The sequence below is a fragment of the Megalops cyprinoides genome, chromosome 11, assembly GCF_013368585.1.
Source record: "Megalops cyprinoides isolate fMegCyp1 chromosome 11, fMegCyp1.pri, whole genome shotgun sequence".
Classification (NCBI taxonomy): domain Eukaryota; kingdom Metazoa; phylum Chordata; class Actinopteri; order Elopiformes; family Megalopidae; genus Megalops; species Megalops cyprinoides.
In genome coordinates, this window is record NC_050593.1 from 1,439,603 (window position 1) to 1,460,026 (window position 20,424).

A 20,424-nucleotide genomic window follows, 5' to 3' on the forward strand; every position below is an offset into this window, starting at 1 on the left:
CCCCTGACAAACCTGCTTCGAGACTCTCAGAGTTTTGTCTGGACCCCTAAGTGTCAGTGTGCTTTTGAGGCTGTAAAAAGTCTTCTGTGTAGTGCCCCAGTGTTGTCAGCCCCTAACTTTGTGAAGCCGTTCAAATTGGAAATCGATGCTAGCGCTATTGGAGCTGGTGCTGTGTTGCTCCAGGAGGATGAGCATGGTATCGATCATCCTATCTGCTTCTTTTCAAAAAAATTCAACAAGCACCAACTCAACTATAGCATAATTGAAAAGGAAACTCTCGCGCTGTTGCTGGCACTACAGCACTTTGAGGTGTACATCGGGTCCTCTTCCAACTAAAGACATGACCACCCCTCTCCCCCAATTAACACACTGAAAGAAATGAACTTCAGTCATTCTCAAAACTTTACTGCAAAAGAAAAACACTGGAAACATGCTGAAAAACCCTCCTCTTGGGAGATAAGGGGTCCGCCATCCTCTGATAAACAGAATGATCTCTAACAAGTAGAAACAGTATAGAAACCTTTACTGTTGAACCTTAACTATAATGCCCCCCATACATATACTTCAAGGGACATCAAACAATTCAAATATGACCTTTTAACAAAGACTGTGCATATATCGTGCTCTATTTGTATCTGACATATAATTTTGAAATGGACTGGGAATCTCAATTGGTTTTTAAAGCTTAGAAAAACACTTCAGAAAGTTTGTTACAAGATCAAATGTTTAAAGCAGAAGAGCATCCACACATATAGAGCTACTCTGGAGAAGAAAACACTGCAGCACTCCTTAATGTGTTAAATTGTTCAAGACCTTTTAATCACATAACAGAGCCTGAGGTTAATTTACTACATTAGTACTGTGCTCATGTGCACTATGGTGCATCCTGTGGTTTCTTTCCTGGCTCTCAGACTGCTTTTAACATAGGGTACATTGTTTCTGAGCCTCTGTTTCCCAAAGAGAACCAAAGACAATGATACAGACCCTGCACAACATCCAAAAGTAACACCCCTCAGCCAAAACCTTGTTTTGAACTTTTAATTTCACTATTATTATTAAAATGACAAACACTTTTGGAGCTGATGTAGTGTGCAGGTACTATGTCATCTCTGCAGACACGCCCAAACGCAGAGAGACAACCAAAGCTTATCAAAACTATGTATCATCAGCACTTTCAAAAAACAATCATTTCATCACGGAATTCATCATTTATAGTAACTTCAATCCAATATGGTACAGTACAAATAATTGATTAAAACCCTTGATTAGGGCCACTTTCGAAAATGTATGGGTCTCTGAACTAATCAGCACATTTCTAAGAAGCGAAAAAAAGCCTGGATATAAATACAACATGGTAGTCTGCCAGGGAAAATTGCCAGTGGAAACAATCAGTCACATGGGATGGTCCCACCAAAGGGCTTGCAGTCATCCAAGAGGTATGAAAATGTGCACCGCCCACATTCCCTCCTTCACAATGGCACATGACTGAAGAGATAGGACACCGACTCTCCATTGTGAGTTCTTCTGATAGCTTCAGCCAGGATCATGGATATATCAATGACCTAGAGGGCAACCAAACATACCAGGATATCAACAATGGCAATCTATTCCACAGACTGAGTGAAAGGCCATTTTTGATTCTTTAGGACATACAAAGCCATCAAAGAAAAGCTTTCCATTTGTATGTGACACAGATATTGAAGACTCCAGAACACTGACCATCTCAACTCTTTTCCTTGTCTGCTGGGAAAAACCAAGTACTGAATTTAGGCTCCCTGCTTTCATGTGGATATCACAGAGATTGGGAGGGGGCACTTGACTATACCCCAGTGGCACATTCAGTCCAATGTGTGGTGTCAAGTATATCTTGGAAGTGCCTGTTGGCTAAATGTTTGCAGCACTCCTGAAACCCCCTTTGCCTTCCCAATCCTTGCTGGAGCACAACTGCACCATTGGGTAATGAGGCTGCTGGCTCTCTCCATGATCTGAATCCTCCCACACTTGGAGCCCCTACCTGGATCTTTGGACACTGCTTCATCTTATCCTCCTGGGGGATGGTGTTGGTGACAACCACAGCCTCAAAGGGGGCATTGTTGATGCGGGAGATTGCAGGGCCGGAGAATATGCCGTGGGTGAGGATGGCATAGACTTTAGTGGCTCCAGCAGAAATGAGTCTGCACAGACAAACAGAGATCCCTGAAAATCTGGCTCTTGTATGCCTACAGATGCCATCACTGGTATCAGGTTTGACAAGATGATTGTTGCTGTTTATACAATACCATGTTATCTGCATGTAAAGACTAAAAATTTGCCAAGGTGGCAGATTGTGGGTGGAATTCTAATGGGTTACCGGTGGGGTTCCAGCAGATTGACAGCAGTGCTCTTGTCAGAGGTGGGCCTCTTGTGTTGTGGGTGGGGACATTACGGGTAATGGATAGGGCCCTACAGACCATGAGAACGATTTTAGCAGGTCATGAATGGGCTCTTACTTGTCAGCAGCATGGCAGATGGTTCCACAAGTATCGGCCATGTCATCAACCAAGATTGCAACACGGTCCTTCACATCACCGACCAGTACCATGCGATCCACCTCATTTGCCTTCTTCCTCTCTTTGTGGATCAGGGCGAACTCTACATTTAGACGGTCAGCGATTGATGTCACACTGGGAAACACAGGAGAAGACAAAACAAAAATCTACAGACAGCCTATTGGACGGCAGCATATTAACAGAGTAGGTCAGTAAGCACTATATTTATTAAACTGATTCATCCAATTCTCAGGTACCATGTGTTCCCTGTAGTGACAAATACAACCAATGCAAGAGGATGCTTATACAGCAAATCAAATGCTATGCTCTGAATTAAGTAAAATATGTACTCTGTGCTCTTACTGAGTCAAATGAACTACTCTGTGCAGAGCTGGATTCACAATAACATGACATGGATTTTTTTCACACACACAAACAACCTCATCAGCACTGAGGGGATTTATGTCAGTCAAGACACTAGCAATGATCAATCAGCCCATGTAAAACATGCAGACTCAAAAGAGTGCAACACTGAGTAACCAGTTACTGACCCCTTGTGGATGAATACTGGCATGGCCATGAAACTGTAGGGATGGACTAAAATCTACAATCTCATGTTCAAGCTGAGAGATACTGTCATATGCCACAGATTAAGCAGGAAGTATCAACTTTAACTGTTGCACTACTGATAAACTCCACTCTGTACAAATAATTAGATCGCTTGAATTTCAGCCTCACTTTATTTCATACTCGCATGTAAGTCCAACCCTTGAGGCAATTAAAGGGGAGACATCTATAAGGTACATTAAAATAGAAGTGTTTTAGAACTGGATCTAACAGCAGAAAGGAAATTCGGAAATTCTGAAAGGAATTATTATTCTTCAGACAAAATCAGTTAATTATTTGAAATTTGTGTGGAGAATGATTAGGGACTTGGAAGTGGAATTATAACTGACCTTTTACAGGAAATGTAGTTCACCAGTGTCAGTTCCACCCGTATTTAGCTTCAAATATTTCAATGAATTAAAGAAAAAAGAGCACCACTGTAGAGCTCAACTGGATGTGTGTCATTTCATAATATAATATTTGACATCAAATATTTTGTTGTAATGTACAATGTAATTTTGGTAATGTAAAGTAAGATGTAATGTAAAGCGCAATATAATGTTTCAGAGAAAGAGTATTATCACTAGTTGAGACATCTGCATGTACCAAATAAAATCACCAGAAGCCACATATACTAAAGATTTCAGTTTGTATTGAGACAGTCTCTTATCACTTTTATCACTTCCACAAAACTATATTACCCACAAGCCTGCATGGGTTATCAAGGTATGAGGTTTTTTCCCCAAATTTTTTCACTGACTGAAAATGGAATGGTCCAAATTTACCTGAAGGGAAGCTAGAATTGGAATGTTTCAAATAAATGAGGGGAGCTGGGATGGAATGAGTCAGATCAACTGAGCAGGAACTGGAATAGACGGCATTAACTCGAAGCAGAAATGGGGAGGGGAATAAACAATATCAAGTTGTCAAGGGCAGCCAGGATTGTAACTGATTAATGGAACTGAGACCAGCTCTGAAGGCAACAAAGCAAAAGAGTAAAATGTCAACCTATAGACATGGGTAAGTTTCAGTACCTGCAACTCCCGAACTCAACTTTTTCAGTAATGTTGAGGTTATTAGCTCCTCACGCCAAGATTCCCATAATTCTAAGAGCCCCTGACATACCGCTTGGCTCCGCCTGCATCTGGTGACACGATGATGCAGTTCTTCCATTCTGGAATCTTCTCTCTGATCCACTGCAAAACTGCTGGCTCAGCATACAGGTTGTCCACAGCAATGTCAAAAAAACCCTGGGGACATAAAGACAGCCCAAAGCCTCACTGTTCAGCCTAAACGTGGCTCAAGGGTAAAATCAAGTCAGGCTCTATGGATTACATGACCATTCATAATCCCTCAATCTCCATTTTTTTAAATAAGTGTATTGATTTTACTGTTGTATTTCATTCACATACAGAAACACCCAGTTAGCCATCGAGAGAGGTTTGGGAGAAAGTTGAGACTTCAGGAAACTTTGTCCAAGACAATTTTTACTACAATTAGAGCAGCTATCACAGGGACAAACCAGGCACCATTTCACCTTTTGACTCTGTTTCTTCGGTGTTCTAAAGGTGCATGTTTAAAAGGCATGGCTGGTCCTACTGCAAAAATAACCAGCCTTTCTCAGGATTATATATTATCTGAATTATATACTAATGAATCAAATATCAAACCTGTCATATAATCATATCATTTCAAAGTGTTTTAAATATGTGGCGAGATTGCAGTAGAAGGAGTTGAAGGAGATGAACCAGATTCAGAATATAATGTAATTTAGTTTGTGTTATGCAATGTGTGTGATATTTAGTGTGTGAGCCACAGTGATACTTCTATAAAAAGAGTCAATAACTGATATAAATCTATCACATCTTGCATAATTCTACGCCATGACATAATTTTTCTCTCCATGTAATTTCACTGGATGGAAGAGAACTAAGGGAAAATGAACCGAGGACGGGGAATAATGCACTGCACATTTATACCGATTTGAAAACCAGCACTGACAACACCACTGTGTACTCTGGGGTGGCCCACATGTGCATACCAGTGGAAACAGATGCCACTTCTGTGGATGAGCTTACCTGGATTTGGGAGGCATGAAGGTCCATGGTGATGATGTGATCAGCTCCTGCCACAGATAGCATATTGGCCACCAGCTTGGCTGAGATGGGAGCACGACTCTGGAACAACAAACAGCTCCGTGAGGATCAGCACTGGCCTATAAGCATGACTGTGCCAACACTGTCTTTTACTTATTCCTGTAGTCAGTGTGGTGTAGTCCACACTGTTTCTGGTCAAGTATGGTGAGGGCTAAAAAGCTTCTGTAGTCAATCATGGCCTTGTGTAGATTGACAGGAAGTGAATTCTAATTTTCTGTTTGCTCCCTGATTTCCATGCTCTGCTATATTGCCAACGCAACATTATTTTTAACATCCCACTGTTGATACAGCAAAAAATTACATTTTAACTGCACTTTTTTAAAGCAGCAAACTTTTGTGAAAGATTAAAAGAATAATCATTGGTTCCACCCATAAGTAACCTGCCTTTGATAATTTATATGTTATTAATATAAATAGCAATGTTAATAAAATAAAGGGAGACAGGGAAAAAAAAGAAACATGGTTGCACTGCACCATCAATGCAAAATACTGTGCCTTTGTGCAGAGCTACAGAGACACATCACTACACCATTACATCACTGTAAACACAACTCTGTTGAGAAGTGGCACACAATGCAGTATAACTGTTTTGAACACACAAGAGTCCAGGCAGCTGCTGCAGACCAGGAAGAGGCTTCTGCACTTTATTCCTTCTTAATACTTGTACCATTACATCCTGTAATTCTAAGGATGTGAAAATGTGATGTGACATATTTTGAAGTAACTGTAACACAGGTGCAATAAGCAATGGATGTAACACACTGGCTGCCCTGACAGTGGTCTTTAACCTGGTTTTGAATTCTGCTCTAAAGGTGTGTATGTTTAAGGACATCTTTTGTAATACTGTAAACAGAGAGCTGTGCAGATAAGTGTTGCCACAATCAAGAGTAACTGCCCAGGTAAGGACTGACGTAATTTAAACTCTGTAACCCTCAAAATACACTGTGGGACTTTGACCAAGCACATAGTTGCGAAACAGTTAGTAGTTGACATTGTACATGTTGCACAATTCAGCAGGGTAACATTCTCATGAATGGCAGAGACAATGCTACAGAAATAACACCTCACCTTTCCGTTTTAAATTCTGACTTGGAAAAAGCCTAAAAAAAAGAAAAGTCTATCCGAAGACATATAAAGAACAAGGTCATGAATGTTACGGGAGTTAGAATGTGAAGCTTTTGAAAGGGTACATACGTGCAAGGGTAACAGGCTGTCTGTCGCCAATGAAAAAATACATCTGAATCACTTGGGGGGGTTTGGAAATTCTGAGGTCAGAAATCATATCCATGTTTTCTTCCCACCATTTCCCTTTAAATACTGACCTTGACTTGGCAAAAAAAAAAAAAAAAACAACAACTCTGGGCTCAATTTTAACTACCTCTGTTGCCCCTTTTCCACCAAGGTTTGAGGGCCGGTTCGGAGCCAGTGCCTAATCTCAAACCTGTTCTTGGCATTTCAACAGCCAAAGAACCGGCTCTCGGCCAGGAAAACTGGTTTGAGAATGGCACCAACTCTTTGCTGGTCTAGAACAAAGAACCGATACGGCAGAGGCTGGGGGTGGGATTAACGTATCCAACTAAAACATTGTGACCGCCATTTTTTTAAAAAACCAGAGCTAGTGTACCATCTAGTCTGCCTAAAAAGAAGAATAACCAGTTTTATTTTTCAAATGTTTCACCTTTCAGCCAGCTATGTATTTCTTAGCTGTTTAGCGAGCTACTAATTCCTCACATCAATGTTACGAACGTAACATTGATGGCTAGCTAGCTAGCTGTTGGTCAGCTAACATTAACCAAGCAAGTATAGCCACTAATTTCTCACATCAATGTTACGTTTGACGTTCATATCATTGATGTGAGAAATTAGTAGCTACGCTTGCTCGGGGAATGTTAGCTGACCAACAGCTAGCTAGCCAGCTACCGTAACCTTGGTAACAGTAGCTAACATTAGCATGCTACTTTCGAACATTGCCATTAACTCACCTACCAATGTCACTTAACATTTGGCTTCACAAAAAGCTAACATTGTATAAAGTGTAGTGGACAAGTTTTTTTTTTTAAAGCACTGTTCTTTTGTTTTTATTGTTGTTTATTCCCGCTAGCTTGCAGTGGCGGCTGTAAGATAGCGAAACATTATGGTCACGAAACATGACAGATCTGAAATTTGTGTGCTATTGCGAAAGCTACAGCATGAGATTGTTTAATTAACAAGGATGGCAATTTGAATAATTAAGTGGCAAGTAATCCCAAAGCTTTCTCTTAAATGTGTCACATTATAGCTTTCTTGTGTTACAAAATTAAAATTACAGAATGGAGCTAAATTTAGTTAAATAAATTTAAATTACTGAGAATAAACTTTTAGGTTAGGTTGAGTGCAATGAACAATAATGTTTAGAACACAGACCTCACAAAAGCTGCGATGTATCATGAGCATTTAACGTAATTTAAATCGATAAATGCCATCCTTGTTAATTAATTTCACGTTCATCATCATTTACTCTATTTACGTGATTGGCGTCGACTATTCTGTGAATTATTTGTTTTATTCTTAATCAAGGAGGATAAAGGGGAACAGGTTGAAAGTAATAATAGATTTAAAGGTAGTTTTTGGGCTTCCCCTGTTTCCAGCTCGCCAGCTACCACTGCTAGCTTGGTTGGTGCTAGCGGGAAAGTGGAGACGTATACAGATGTATACAGTGACGTAATGATGTGGCTCTCTAACCCGTGGAAAAGCAAACCCGTTCTTAGAAGGTTTGCAAGTTGAAACAACTCCAAACTGGCACTAGTACCAGCCCAGAACTAGCACGTAGTTCACGTTGGTGGAAAAGGGGTATGTGTGTTGCACCTCAATTAACTTGTAATGGCTCTTGCTCTCCAGAAAAAAAATACAATCTGGAATTCTTTGTTGACTTTAAGAGCTTCTAAGGCAGCAGTTCAACTGTTAATTTTACTCCAACCTCAGCTCTAACCTTTACCGTGCTGGGGGTTTATGTGGAAGTCTTACTGAACCAAACACTTGAAACATGAAATTGTACATTTTTACCAAAATTTTGTCAAATTTGAAACTCAAAATATCACTTACTTGTTTCTGTAACAATTCATGCCGAAAACACCACTTTTGGAACAGCTAAATAAGCGTGGCTTGGAAGAAACAACTGGATTGGCTACACAATTAAGAGTTTTATTATTCCATACTTCACTTATTTGAAGCTGTTACTGCTGCATTTTACTACAATTCAAGCAAAACGTCCGGTTTCAGATCATGTTTTCTGGTGGCCGGCCTGAGTAATGATATTCATAAGTGGTTCTGTTTTGCCATCTAGATTTGTTTGTGGAAATATAAGGAGCTGACATTCTACAGTGCTGCACATTGGCAAAGGAGTGGTACCTTGTCCTTCTTATCCTGGCGTGCGTAGGGAAAGCAGGGAATGACAGCGGTGACGCGAGATGCCGAGGCGATTTTACAGGCATTTATCATAATCAGCAGCTCCATCAGGTTATCGTTGATCTCGCCACAACCGCTCTGTACGATGTAGACATCCTCCCCACGAACACTCTCTCCAATCTCTACACTGAGAGAGGATGGAAACATAGACCGTCATCATGACTGCATGTCACAACCATTGTTCACATCATAATTGTCTCATATCACTAATATCACACACATCATTACCACACATATAAGCACCACTACACACCTCATTACCACATCATCATTATCACATACATCACTACCATTGCACACATGATCACCACTGCCACAAATATCACCCCCCTAAGGCTAGGCTATGTAGCCGTTGTGATATATCAAATAGTTATTTTTATCACAACAACAGCTATCCCCGGTATGCCGCGTTGTGTTTTTTTTCCCTTTAGTCATACGTGATGCAGGAGCTCACCTCCAGTTTTCCTAGGCCATGTGAAATGCTTCCGGGGGAAAAAAACGCTACTTGTATCTATTCAATGCTGATATCACAGCAACAGCACTATGCTGCTTCCATGTGGTAGACAGAAACACATGGCTACAAAGATTAAGAGTGAAAACTACCCTGTAAACAATTTGCGTTGGCCCAACATTGGCCCACTGTCATTTTCCAACGTTGGGCAACCATTGTTTTCGCTCATGGGTTCGACATTGGCCCAACCATGATGGCCCAACGTCGCACTCTTTTGTTCTTACAATAGTGGCCCAACGATTTTTCTGCACGGATGGCCCAACGTCGGCAGCCAAAAATAATGCATGATATTCTGCACAGAGCAATATTTGGTTCTAGAACGTTACGCTAACACCGGTGGTCCAAAGTCACCAGCCAACTGATTAGCCTATAGGCTACCATTTGGTTTCAATTTCATTTTTTTTTTCTACAGCAAAGAGGCATTTGTCAGCAGACATGGTACTAGGATAAATACAATGTTTTGGTCTTCTGAAGTCGGCAGAAACAATTATGTGCCTTTTATATCCAACATGTCACATTTGCAGAAATATACTGCACTACACAGAGAAGAAATTTACATTCAGAATTTAAGGTTGGAGAAGTGTTTATCTGTATCACACGTAATTGGAGATATCAAAGAGAGGAAGTAGCCTATAACCAATTTGCCAAAGTTAAGATGAAGAAATGACAAAAAAAATAATTACTAAAACTGATTTATTAACAACATTTTAATAAAATATTACAAGGATTTTAAAATGGAATAAATATCTAAAATCAAACTTAAAAAGAAATGTATTTGGAACAATTTAACAGGCTAAACCATGACAAAATACAAACACAAAAAACACAAATGACAGAACATGTTACATTTTTTAAAATTATTTAGAATACGATTGCATTTAACAGTAGGCTACTTTTAGAAACTTAATTAAAACTTGCGTTCCTCGCCTTCCTCTTTCCATCACAGTCTTTAGCATACCGCAGCCAATTTTCACTGATGTACAGATGTCGGCATCTGTGGCATCTTTGACGTCTGCCGGCACAGCTCCTTAAAGACAAAAACAAAACAATGACTCAATAATGTTCTGTGTCAGTTAACCGCGCAACCCTGCTTAAGGGTTTCTAAATGCCATTTTAACAGTGAAGGTGGATCAAGTTATCCGTCGTTAAAGTGGACATGAAATAGCCTAATTTTGACGTCGACCAAGGAAGACAGCAGTTGCAGCGGTGCTACGTAGAATTTCAAGAGAAACCTGCTTGTTGTTCGAGAGAAAAGTAAAAAAAAAAAAAATCAATAAAATCATTTTTAAATCAATATTTTGTGTCAAATTATTGATTTCTTTAGTAAGTAGCCGTGTAATAAGCAGATAATGTATAGCTTCGCGTCAGGGTCCTGCATCACCCCGTCGGAGTTTATTTCGCAATTATGACCGGCTCGCTGTACATTATCCTATCTTACATATTATCTAATTATTATCTGGTACACTAGACGCCTGTGCTTTGACGAGAAAAGATGTGACATAACCCATGACGTCGCATTTACGCTAAAACAAGATGGCGCTACACTTGTTTGAAAAATGTAACTTAGATTACTTATTTTTAATCCAGTTTCACTGACAGTGTTAAACCTATATGGATTTTTAGAGTGGGAATCCATCTTGTAAATTATGCTAACTACAGCTAGTGTTTCATGTCCACTTCAACCCTAAAACAGGCACAATGTAAAAACAAAAATAATATTTTCTTTAAAAAAATATTACAATAGTATTATTGTATTTTAAAGTTTGTCTGGCCTAAAATAAATCATTACAACTTTCACCCACATCCAGTCTCTTGTTTTTATCCAGCGCTGCAATCTACTGGCTAAATAGGCTATTGTACCGGTGGTTAATGTGTGTGTGTGTGTTTAACTGCAGTTGCTCTTTCTTTGCTAGTTAGCTAGATAGGTCAAGTAGCCACATTAAGAGTAATGAATGCAGCTATGTTTATTGTGTGAGTTTTCTATAGTGTTTTCTGTTACCTTTATGTTAAAATGATGTATGAACGTGCCCGTCTTTCACTTGCACCACTGTGGGAGGCTACCTCAAGGTAACCGTGAAGTGTGGCTACGGTTGATGTCTGGATTGAAACAGTCATGGGTGGTAACAAAACTCAAAATTAAAGTTATAGCCTATCATCCGTTTGTATGAAATAAAAAATGTAGCCTTAGCTAACCAAGCAGTGTGGGATTAGCTAAAATATCTAAATACGTAGCTACCTACGCTAGGTAATTTACCTCAGAAACAGGTAACGTTATGTAAATCCATCTCACTAAAATTGGCTAGAACTACCAACATACGACAAATAAATATATAAATACCATAGCCCTATATTAAAGCAACCATTCCAATTCAAACTGTACATAATTAGACATGATATATTTGGTAAAATAAATAAAAGTAAGACAATTGTTATAAGGTACCTACCCAGATGCGGCTTTACTTCTCTCTTCAGAGTGAGACTGAGAGGCTCTCTCACACACTTTCAGTTGAACTTCAAAAATGTCCTCGCGATCGTCCTGAGCTACTGTCCGAACTGGCACAGAAACCAATTAAGAACATTAATTGCAAAAATGCGATGGTTGGGTAAAAGTCACAATGCCAACAGAGTGCCAACGTTGGTTCATGACGGTTATGCGATGGTTGGGGTAGAGTGGTAATCCAACGTTGTACCAATATTAGCTCATGATGATTACGTGACCGTTGGGCTAAAGTGGCATCCCAAGTGTGCCAACGTTGGCAGCAGACGGTGACTGTCACCAAGCATAATGACCATGAGCCAATGTTAGCCCAACCAACACATGTTTACTGGGTAGGGATGCACGGATTGTAAAATTCTGGGCCGATACCTATGTTTAAAGAAAGACCTGGCGCACTTAGCTAACTATAATGTTAATTTGGTAGCTGGCTAGCTAACAGTACTAAAGTTGTCAGAACTGGTTGCTTGCAGTGTCTGTCGTAAAATTAACTATTTGGTCAGAAGAGACGTGATGAGGCTTTATTAGTTTGATAACTAGCAAGCTCTTAATGTGACAAGCTCTGTAATATGACAGCTGAGCAAAGTGCGTGAAAGCCAAATTACCTAGCAAACTATCTATCTTTCTATGTTGTTTTTATTGCAGCTAGCTAGCTATGTGTTTGTTTGAAAGGTGATATTTGTATTTGTCAGCGGAATGTGATAGTAACTAGCTAGATTTGTCTTTGTAAGGTGGTATTTGTACTTTTCAGCTTATTTCGGCCGATCTGTGTTCCGGAAGTTTACGCTCCATGCACACAAGCTGCATTGGAATCATTTCCCAAAATGTCATTTGTGTGGAAATATTACAAAGTCTGTAAACAGGACATTAAGATTGCAATCTGTAATGTCTGAAAAGGAAAAGCTAATCACGGAGGAACTACAGCGAAGACGTTCGGCACGTCAATTTTGATCCGACATTTGAAGGTGCATCACCCGAAAGAACACGATGAGTATCTTAAATGCTTTGATGATGCTAAACAGGCAAAAGCTTCACCCCTCACTCAACCATCGGTACAGGCGATGTTTCAGAAAACCCTGAGCTACGGCCAAGATAGTCTAATAGTACCAGCCATTACAAAGAAAGAAATGGAATTTATTGCATTAGATGACCAGCCATTTTCCGTCAAGAGTCGCTTTCCTGTGCTTGCTGAAGTTGCGCGAGCTTTCCCGTCTGCACCCTGCACGAGTGTAGATAGTGAACGTTTGTTCAGCTCAGCTTCTCATGTGGCGTACTTGAAAAGAAACCGACTAGGTTGTGACAAAGCTGAAATGCTTCTTTTTGTAAAGAACTTACACACACTGTTGAAAGAGAAACCACAAATAAAGTAATGACCTGTGCCAATAAATGCAATATAGTTCTGTGTAGGATTGTCATTTTATCTTAAAATTACATTTACATAATTTAATAATAAAAAAAAAAACAACTGCTGTAGCATCTTTATGTTTTACTCGTTGCACTAAACTTGATTTGATGTAATATTTTGAAATGTTTTAAATTATTTTATTTATTTTGCTTTTATGTAATTTCACAAGGCTGAAGGTTTTTTTTTTTTTTTTTTTTGCTTTAAATCTTGAAATTACACAATGTAATTTAAAACAATAACTGCTGATGCTACATGTATGTAGCATCTTTGTTTTGCTTGTTGTGCTTAATATGCAGTTGTTGCCTCCAATTTCACATGGCTACAGATATTTTTTCCGTTTAAGGCCAGTTCAGCCTGTTAAAGAGAAAATAAACATTCTATTCATGTATTCTCTCTCTTTCTTTCTTATCTGTTGCTTAAAAAAAGAAAAAAATCGGCAATCGGTAACGGAATTGGCCCATTTGCTTGTAAAAAAAAACCGGCAATCAGAATCTGCCATGAAAAATCAGGATTGGTGCATCCCTACATGGAACTTTTGCCCATGGTCTTAAATGAAAACAACAGTCAAGATGTCAAGATGACAACATTCAATGTTTAAATAAAATCTTAAAATAAAATATTCAATACTCAATTGTTCAATTAAAGTGCAATATGAGCACTTGTTCTGCTGTTCTTCGGCTGTGTCCGAAATCGCGCCCTATTGACTATATAGTGCATATATATACATTTTACACTTGATCGTTGGACTTAACTGCCAGCTAGCTAGCTAATGTTAGTTTCAACTAATTTGAACAGATGAAACTGGGGGCTAGTTCTTTCATTAAGTTATCTAGTGATAGCTAGATAGATAGTGGTATTATCTAGATAGCAGGTTAATGTCAGTTTCAACTAGCTAGTCAATTAGCTAGCTAGCTAGCACAGTTAGACACAAAGATGTTCACACAAATGTTCGAATAAACTTGCAAACATAAATCTATATCCACAATATTATTAATTTATTGTATGACTGTGAATAGTGAGTGAGTGAATGAGTGAGCGATTTCAGATGCAGCCTTCGTCTTCGCAACGCTTCTGCTAAGTAAGGTTGCTGTTTTTTTTAAATGGTACTTGTATCTTTTCACTGCAGCTCTGCGTCGAGAGTTAGGGAAATATTACTTTAAAAAGTAACAGCAGCAGTAAAACTGTATTTCACACTCACAGGGGGGATCCGTACGGATCACGGATCAACTAAGGTCCATACCACCACTAGTATTGACTTCTGGTCTTAAGCACCATTTGCTTGCTAGCTAGCAACTTAACGTTAGTTAGCTAACTAGCTGGTGTTAAGTGCGCCAGGTCATTCATTCATTAGTGGATATAACTTTAAATCCAGCAACTGTATCTCTTTTGAATTCTTTTAGGGATCTTTGCTGACCCATCTGGCCATTTTTGTTTTATTTCTTCAAAAGGTAGATGCAGACAAATGTCAAACTTTTGGTCCACTATGCCATAGATGCTGACTGAAGAGTTACCCTGCTCCCACCCTGAGCGTGACATAAGAGCAAACTTGCCACCATGTGAATAAGGCTAATTATAGTACCACCTATTGGATCTTCTCTGAAAATGCAGCTGGGTAGGCTACTGTTGTCCGAGTCAGACCGCAAATAACCAACACAACATTTAGCCAGCGCAACATTGATGCGACACAACAGATAAACATCGGCCACTGCCATCGATGAATGTCATCTTATTTGCCGATAGGCCGATGGCAGTCAACAAGGCGATATATCAGTGCATCCCTAGTGAAAACATATGCTATCTGTTTTTCAAAGCTAATGGGTACGTTAACCAACATAGATACAAGTGATATTTTTTCTGCCCCAGAAGAATTTCACTGAACTTTGGAGGTGTGCTTCCGCATCAGGAAAAAACATACAGGAAGAAACCTAACGCCGCATACCGGGGATAGCTGTTATTGAGCTAAAAATAGCTATTCGATATATCCTAACGGCTATATCGCCCAGCCCTATCACCACCATAACACAACTCACCATGATTACCAAATATATCACCATTACACACATCTTTACCAAATATATGATAGTACTCAATCATCATACCCTCTGGTCCTACTGTACCACCATGGCAGAATCACCAGTGAAATTACAAACAGAATTCCTGTTTCTGAATGGAATTTGGATACTCAAATTGTAATCACTTCTAAAAATGAAATCACACAATTGCATACACACACAGCAACTGGTGTAGTATGTCTCATACAAAAAAAAACCCTAATCGTTTTTTACCCAGAAAATAAGGAGGGTGGGGTTCTCTGTATTTGGTTGGTCTAACCTATCCTTCACAAAGTGAGCACTGAGAGTTTTATGTATGCAAATCTATGGTAATGTAGTTGTCTCACTGGTAATACTGCATAATAAGTAGCATTAAGTTTTTATAATAAAGTCATTTCAATTTAACCATTTATTAGAGCATGTATATCTCTTGTTTCATATAGTTTCAAAAAACGTTTGTTTAGAAACACTTAAACAAATGGGGGCTGTGAGGGGGGGGGGGGGGGGGGTATTAGTGAGCAATAGAAAACAGCAAAAATTATGAAAAGAAAAAATATGGCAAACCAGAATCTGCCCTCTTTAAAAGCAGTAATGGCTCTGATGCACGTTTAAGCCCAAAATTCCTTCTGCTGGTGATAAAGAATTCTTGCGTTTCAAAACACTCTGGACTGAGGCACATACCTAGAAAATCCAACTGATTAAGGGACTGATTCATATTGTGACAAATGAAAACCTGTGTTCCACTCTTCAGTATACAGATAAGGCCACTTGTCATACCATCACAATCTTCAAATATTATATATTTAAGAGTATTTAAATAGATTCACAGAAAGCTTGGTTTACCTTGACAAAATAAGCTGGTGTCCATGTAAACACCCTGTCACAGTTCACTCCAGTATCATTCCTGAACAATTCAATACAGAAGGAAACCACAGTTTGGTTAGAAATATTGCTGCATTTTGATTGCACCATGAGCAATGCTTTAATGTGTTAATGTGTTAAATTCAACCTCTTCATTATATTAAAAAATGGAGACACCCCTAATGCTTTTATGTGACTCTTAAAGCTAGTTAAAAGAAAAGATTTACTGCCCAATTTGGGGACCGGAGCTAAAAGCAAGCTGAGCAATAGAAACTGGGCTGGTGCTAAATGACATCAATTATTGAATACAAAAGACTATGTAGCAAGCTTATTCAAACCACTGCTACCTATACAAATAGCATGCAGCTCCTGTTTCTGAAACTGTTTTTTGCAATGTTATGACTTCGTACAGATGGATATTTACTGAGGCAATTGTGAGTTAAGTACCTTGCCCAAGGGTATAGCAGCAGTGCTGCTGTACGAACTGGCAGCCTTTCGGTTATGAGTCCTGCTAGGGCTGTTGCGAACTGCAATATTGCAATACCGTGGTATTGACAAGCCAACCACAGAGGATGGCAAGCAACTGCACAACCACACCTGTGCACGAGAACCTATTTCGGTTGAGCAAAAAAAAAAAAAAAAGAATTTAAATAATTTTTCGTGCGCATGAGAAACTACTTTTTTTTGCTCATGTCCCTTTAGGGGCTCCGTAGATTTGCACTTAAGATTTAGCCTAAGTAGCCTAAACAATTTGCTTTATTTATTTTCGTTTGACAGTTTATATCTAGCCTAGGCTTTAGGTTAGGCTTAATCCTTTTTTTCCCCATAAAGGAGAAAAGGCATGTAGCCTACCTTGCGTTCTTATTGTGCCTCATTACCCTTCTGTGTTCTGCATTTAACAATAAACAAGTACTGTAAAACTTCCAATAATAGCATAGTCTCCAATAAACGCAGGCTGCGTAAAACTGCAGGTATGCACGACCCTTTCCATGAAATAAACGCCTGCCTCAAATAAATGCCGGGGAAATTATATTTATTTTTCGTGACTATAAAACAATAGAGCAGTGGGTTAAAATGCTTACAGCAGTCCTATTTATTTTTTGTGGCTAAAAAACAAAATATATATATATATATATATATATTTTACATTAGGCTAAATGAGGTTGTTTTAGTGAATTCAATTTGCCTTATGCCTGTTCATCTGATCACGAATTAGATTAACATAATCAAAGCCGCCTTTCGGATCATGGCAGCCTTAATTCACAGTGATACTGCTATTCTTACAGACTGTGCTCTCCCATCATAGGTTGCAATGACAATGTCTACCAAAGAGCGCTGTATAATGTTTATTAAGTAAGCTACTTGAGGGGAAAAAACATGGTGAATTTCCTGGTCAGTTCAGCTACCAATAAAAGCAATATTTACTCACTCACATTCAGGGACTGATAGAGGGGAAAAAAAACAATGTTTCCCATATTTTTTAATGGAGTAAGCAAGTAAAGTATGTCAAAATTACATTTTTCTCCAAATACTGTTGATTGAGAAGTGTTATGTGTGGTGCCGAGGTGACAAACGCTGTGCCATCACCGACATTCTGCAGCATGGGTGACAAGTAAATGACAATAATGCAAATGCTTTAAAGTAGATCTATATCAAATTTGAATGCAAAAATAACAATGCAAGGACACTGGCTAAATAACAGTTTGATAGATTCCAACTACCTGGAGCAGAAAGCCATTACAAAACTACAGGAAAAACCATACCCAAAATGCCTTCTTTTCCTGCTTAAAGCAGCATTGTGTGAGCCTTTTAATACACCTGGATGAGTTTAAGTTCATTTAAATTCCAGTCCCAAGATGCATTGCTATTTTAGAAGAAGATGTTTCAGAAGAATCAGAAATTACTTAACATTAATAAAAACTTGATACATTGTTATGTCTTCAATTATTTCATCAGATTTAGTCTGACAAGCTATGAACGACATCTGAACTTCGCCATGGATATCCCCTTGTCTAATGTTCATATGGACTTACATGGAAAATGACAACCGATGATTTAACCGTGAAGCGGTGTTTATTATTTTTTGTGAGTTTTTCATGATCACTATGATTTTTCACCATCATTACTGAAATCTTAATTCCCCCATCACCTTTCTTGTCATACTGGACAGAAAATATGTCCTAACAATACGAGTTTTCTGTGTTCTGTCTATGCAATGCGTTGCTGATTTATGTGTAAACTGACCTGACGCACAGCAGTCGGAGCCTCATGGTATGTGTGTAAAAACTGCAGGTATTGCAGCTGAATACTGGTAATAGGGAAATCCTCACCTTTTCGCCCTTTCGACTTCATTGTCGAAATATTATTTCGCCTTCTGTATATGTGAGAATGCGCGAGGTTTTCAGATGTGTGTGCGAGCGTTCATACGAATGTGCAAGGCTTTCGCTACTGTGTGAACATTTCATATGAATGTGCGAAGGTTTCATGACTGTGTGCGGACATTTCATGTAAATGTGCGAGGATTTCATATGCGTGTGCGTGCGAGTCTTTCATACGAGTGAGTGCAACGTAAAGTTTGCATTATGCACCAGAGCGCTTCATTATGTTTCATATCCAGTTTAGCCTCGTACAGCGTATTAACGAGTGCGCTCAAAAGCGCCAAGTAAACGACATCCGATTTGACGTCGCTCACTTCGCAGTAAGATCAGCTGAAACAAATCAGCATGGCCGGACTCGACATCAGCTAGCGATTCTGTTTGTAATTACTGCTCAAAGTCGCGGTGACTGACGTCCCCTAAACAGGTCTGACTTTCCTATAACATGAATATACATGGCACGACCAAATGCTGCCCGCTGTTGGTTCCAAATTGAGCAACAAAAAAAAAAAAAATCTTGACAACACGAACTGGTTCCACCCCCGGTCGAGATCCTGCCGGCCCGCTCACGGCTACAGCTACACAGGCGACTCAAAAGCGACGCAAAAAATATGGATACCCTTAATATGGTTGCTCCGTACACCAGACCTTGGCGTTGGCATGTCGAAAATACAATGGACAACGAAGTTCCTTAAAATCATTTAAAATGATTAACATACCGATTCATGAAGTTAGCCAGCTAGCTAGCTAGCGTTAGGTCAGGATTCAGATCACGTGCTTTCCCAAGGCTTTTACCTCTAGTTAAGATAAAACGGACAGTGGTGAGACATACATGCAGCAGTGCAGCTAGCCTGCTAGCTTGCGTTTTGTAGCAAACCTGATAGCAAACCATACCATTTAAAATTACGAGCAAATTGTAAAACCAAAAGACTGATGACCCATCTTTAATACCGAACGTCCAGCTAACGTTAACGACAGTGTTTTAAGCCGTTTATGCATTCGCGTGCATGTGTGCATTCATGCTACGGCTAGCTACACAACATTACGACAACAGGGTACTTTGGCCTGCTATGTATCTGAATTGCATACTGTCACATATGCATCGTATATCAGCTACTTACCATGTTTCTTGGTTGCTGAATTTCTTCGTAATCACTTTTCCTAATTCCAGACCAAGTCTGTCAGCCACTTTCTGTGACAGATCATGGTGAGAACTTCCACTGAACAGAACAATATTTGGCATGACCACGGTAACTGTTTTACTGAAATATCTCCGTTGCAAGTGGGTTTGAAATACTTCTTAGTTGAAACGTTATGTACGCAAGCACGCGCTGCTGCTTTCTCATACTCGTTTCCGAAGAAAGAGGTGAGGTGCTCTAAAGGAAATGATGCTGCGGACCTGCCCAGTCCCCTCCCCTTGACGTTGCAAGTGTGTCGTATGAGTGAAAGCCGCTTCAGATTAAATCTACCGTGCAGGACCTGCGCATGGGTTCATGAAGTGTTGGTAATGGAAAGCTGTAGCACCTTGAGCACGCCTGAGTTTGTGTGTGAGACATGCTTATATCATAAACTGTTGTGTATGATAATCCTGAGAGGACCTGTAAAAGTAACACGAGTTCAGCTATTTGCTGGAAGAAAGAACGTGCCCATTTTATACATTTCTTCTGAATTTAGCATCAGAAAACTGAACAACGTTATTTAGCAACATAATTGTACATAATAATTGTACAACAGATAATGACAAAGTAACTGATTTGATTTGTGTTTTTTGCAGTTTTCTCTTCTGCACATGCATCTCAAGTCCAGGAGCTCTAGGGTCCAGGGTGAAAGGTCACAATTATATAATTGTTGAGGGGTAATAATTTCACTGATATCAGGCATGAAGTATGCAGTACTGTATGCTGTTACACATGGGAGAAAATGCGGCACATGCTCCACAATGTTACCCATAATTATATATTATATATAATTATAATATAATTATAATTGTATA

At 39.3% G+C, this 20,424-nt stretch overlaps 1 protein-coding gene across 2 annotated transcripts; it reads right to left on the reverse strand.

The window, feature by feature from the left end:
• Positions 1–456: 456 nt before the first annotated feature.
• On the reverse strand, positions 457–19,820 carry LOC118786006 (ribose-phosphate pyrophosphokinase 2). 2 transcript variants are annotated; one of them, XM_036541000.1, is made up of 8 exons: positions 19,553–19,593; positions 16,039–16,099; positions 8,678–8,861; positions 5,213–5,311; positions 4,260–4,384; positions 2,490–2,663; positions 2,015–2,174; positions 457–1,562 (listed from the first exon to the last, which is right to left on the reverse strand). In XM_036541000.1, the coding sequence occupies exons 3-8, from the start codon at positions 8,780–8,782 to the stop codon at positions 1,470–1,472; spliced, it is 756 nt and encodes a 251-aa protein (XP_036396893.1). In that variant the 5' UTR covers positions 8,783–8,861; positions 16,039–16,099; positions 19,553–19,593; the 3' UTR covers positions 457–1,469. The 2 variants fall into 2 exon arrangements, with proteins under 2 accessions (XP_036396893.1, XP_036396892.1); XM_036540999.1 differs by lacking the exon at positions 16,039–16,099 and having other exon boundaries at positions 19,553–19,820.
• Positions 19,821–20,424: the final 604 nt, after the last annotated feature.

What these genes read in the sequence shown, in the direction of transcription:
- LOC118786006 (XM_036540999.1), bottom strand. Translation starts at nt 19,674, where the DNA reads ATGCCAAATATTGTTCTGTTCAGTGGAAGTTCTCACCATGATCTGTCA. An exon ending in TTCATGCCTCCCAAATCCAG is followed by an intron (nt 4,385 to 5,212) that starts GTAAGCTCATCC and finishes TTATGTCCCCAG; the next exon opens with GGTTTTTTTGACATTGCTGT. An exon ending in GATGCAGGCGGAGCCAAGCG is followed by an intron (nt 2,664 to 4,259) that starts GTATGTCAGGGG and finishes TGTGTTTCCCAG; the next exon opens with TGTGACATCAATCGCTGACC.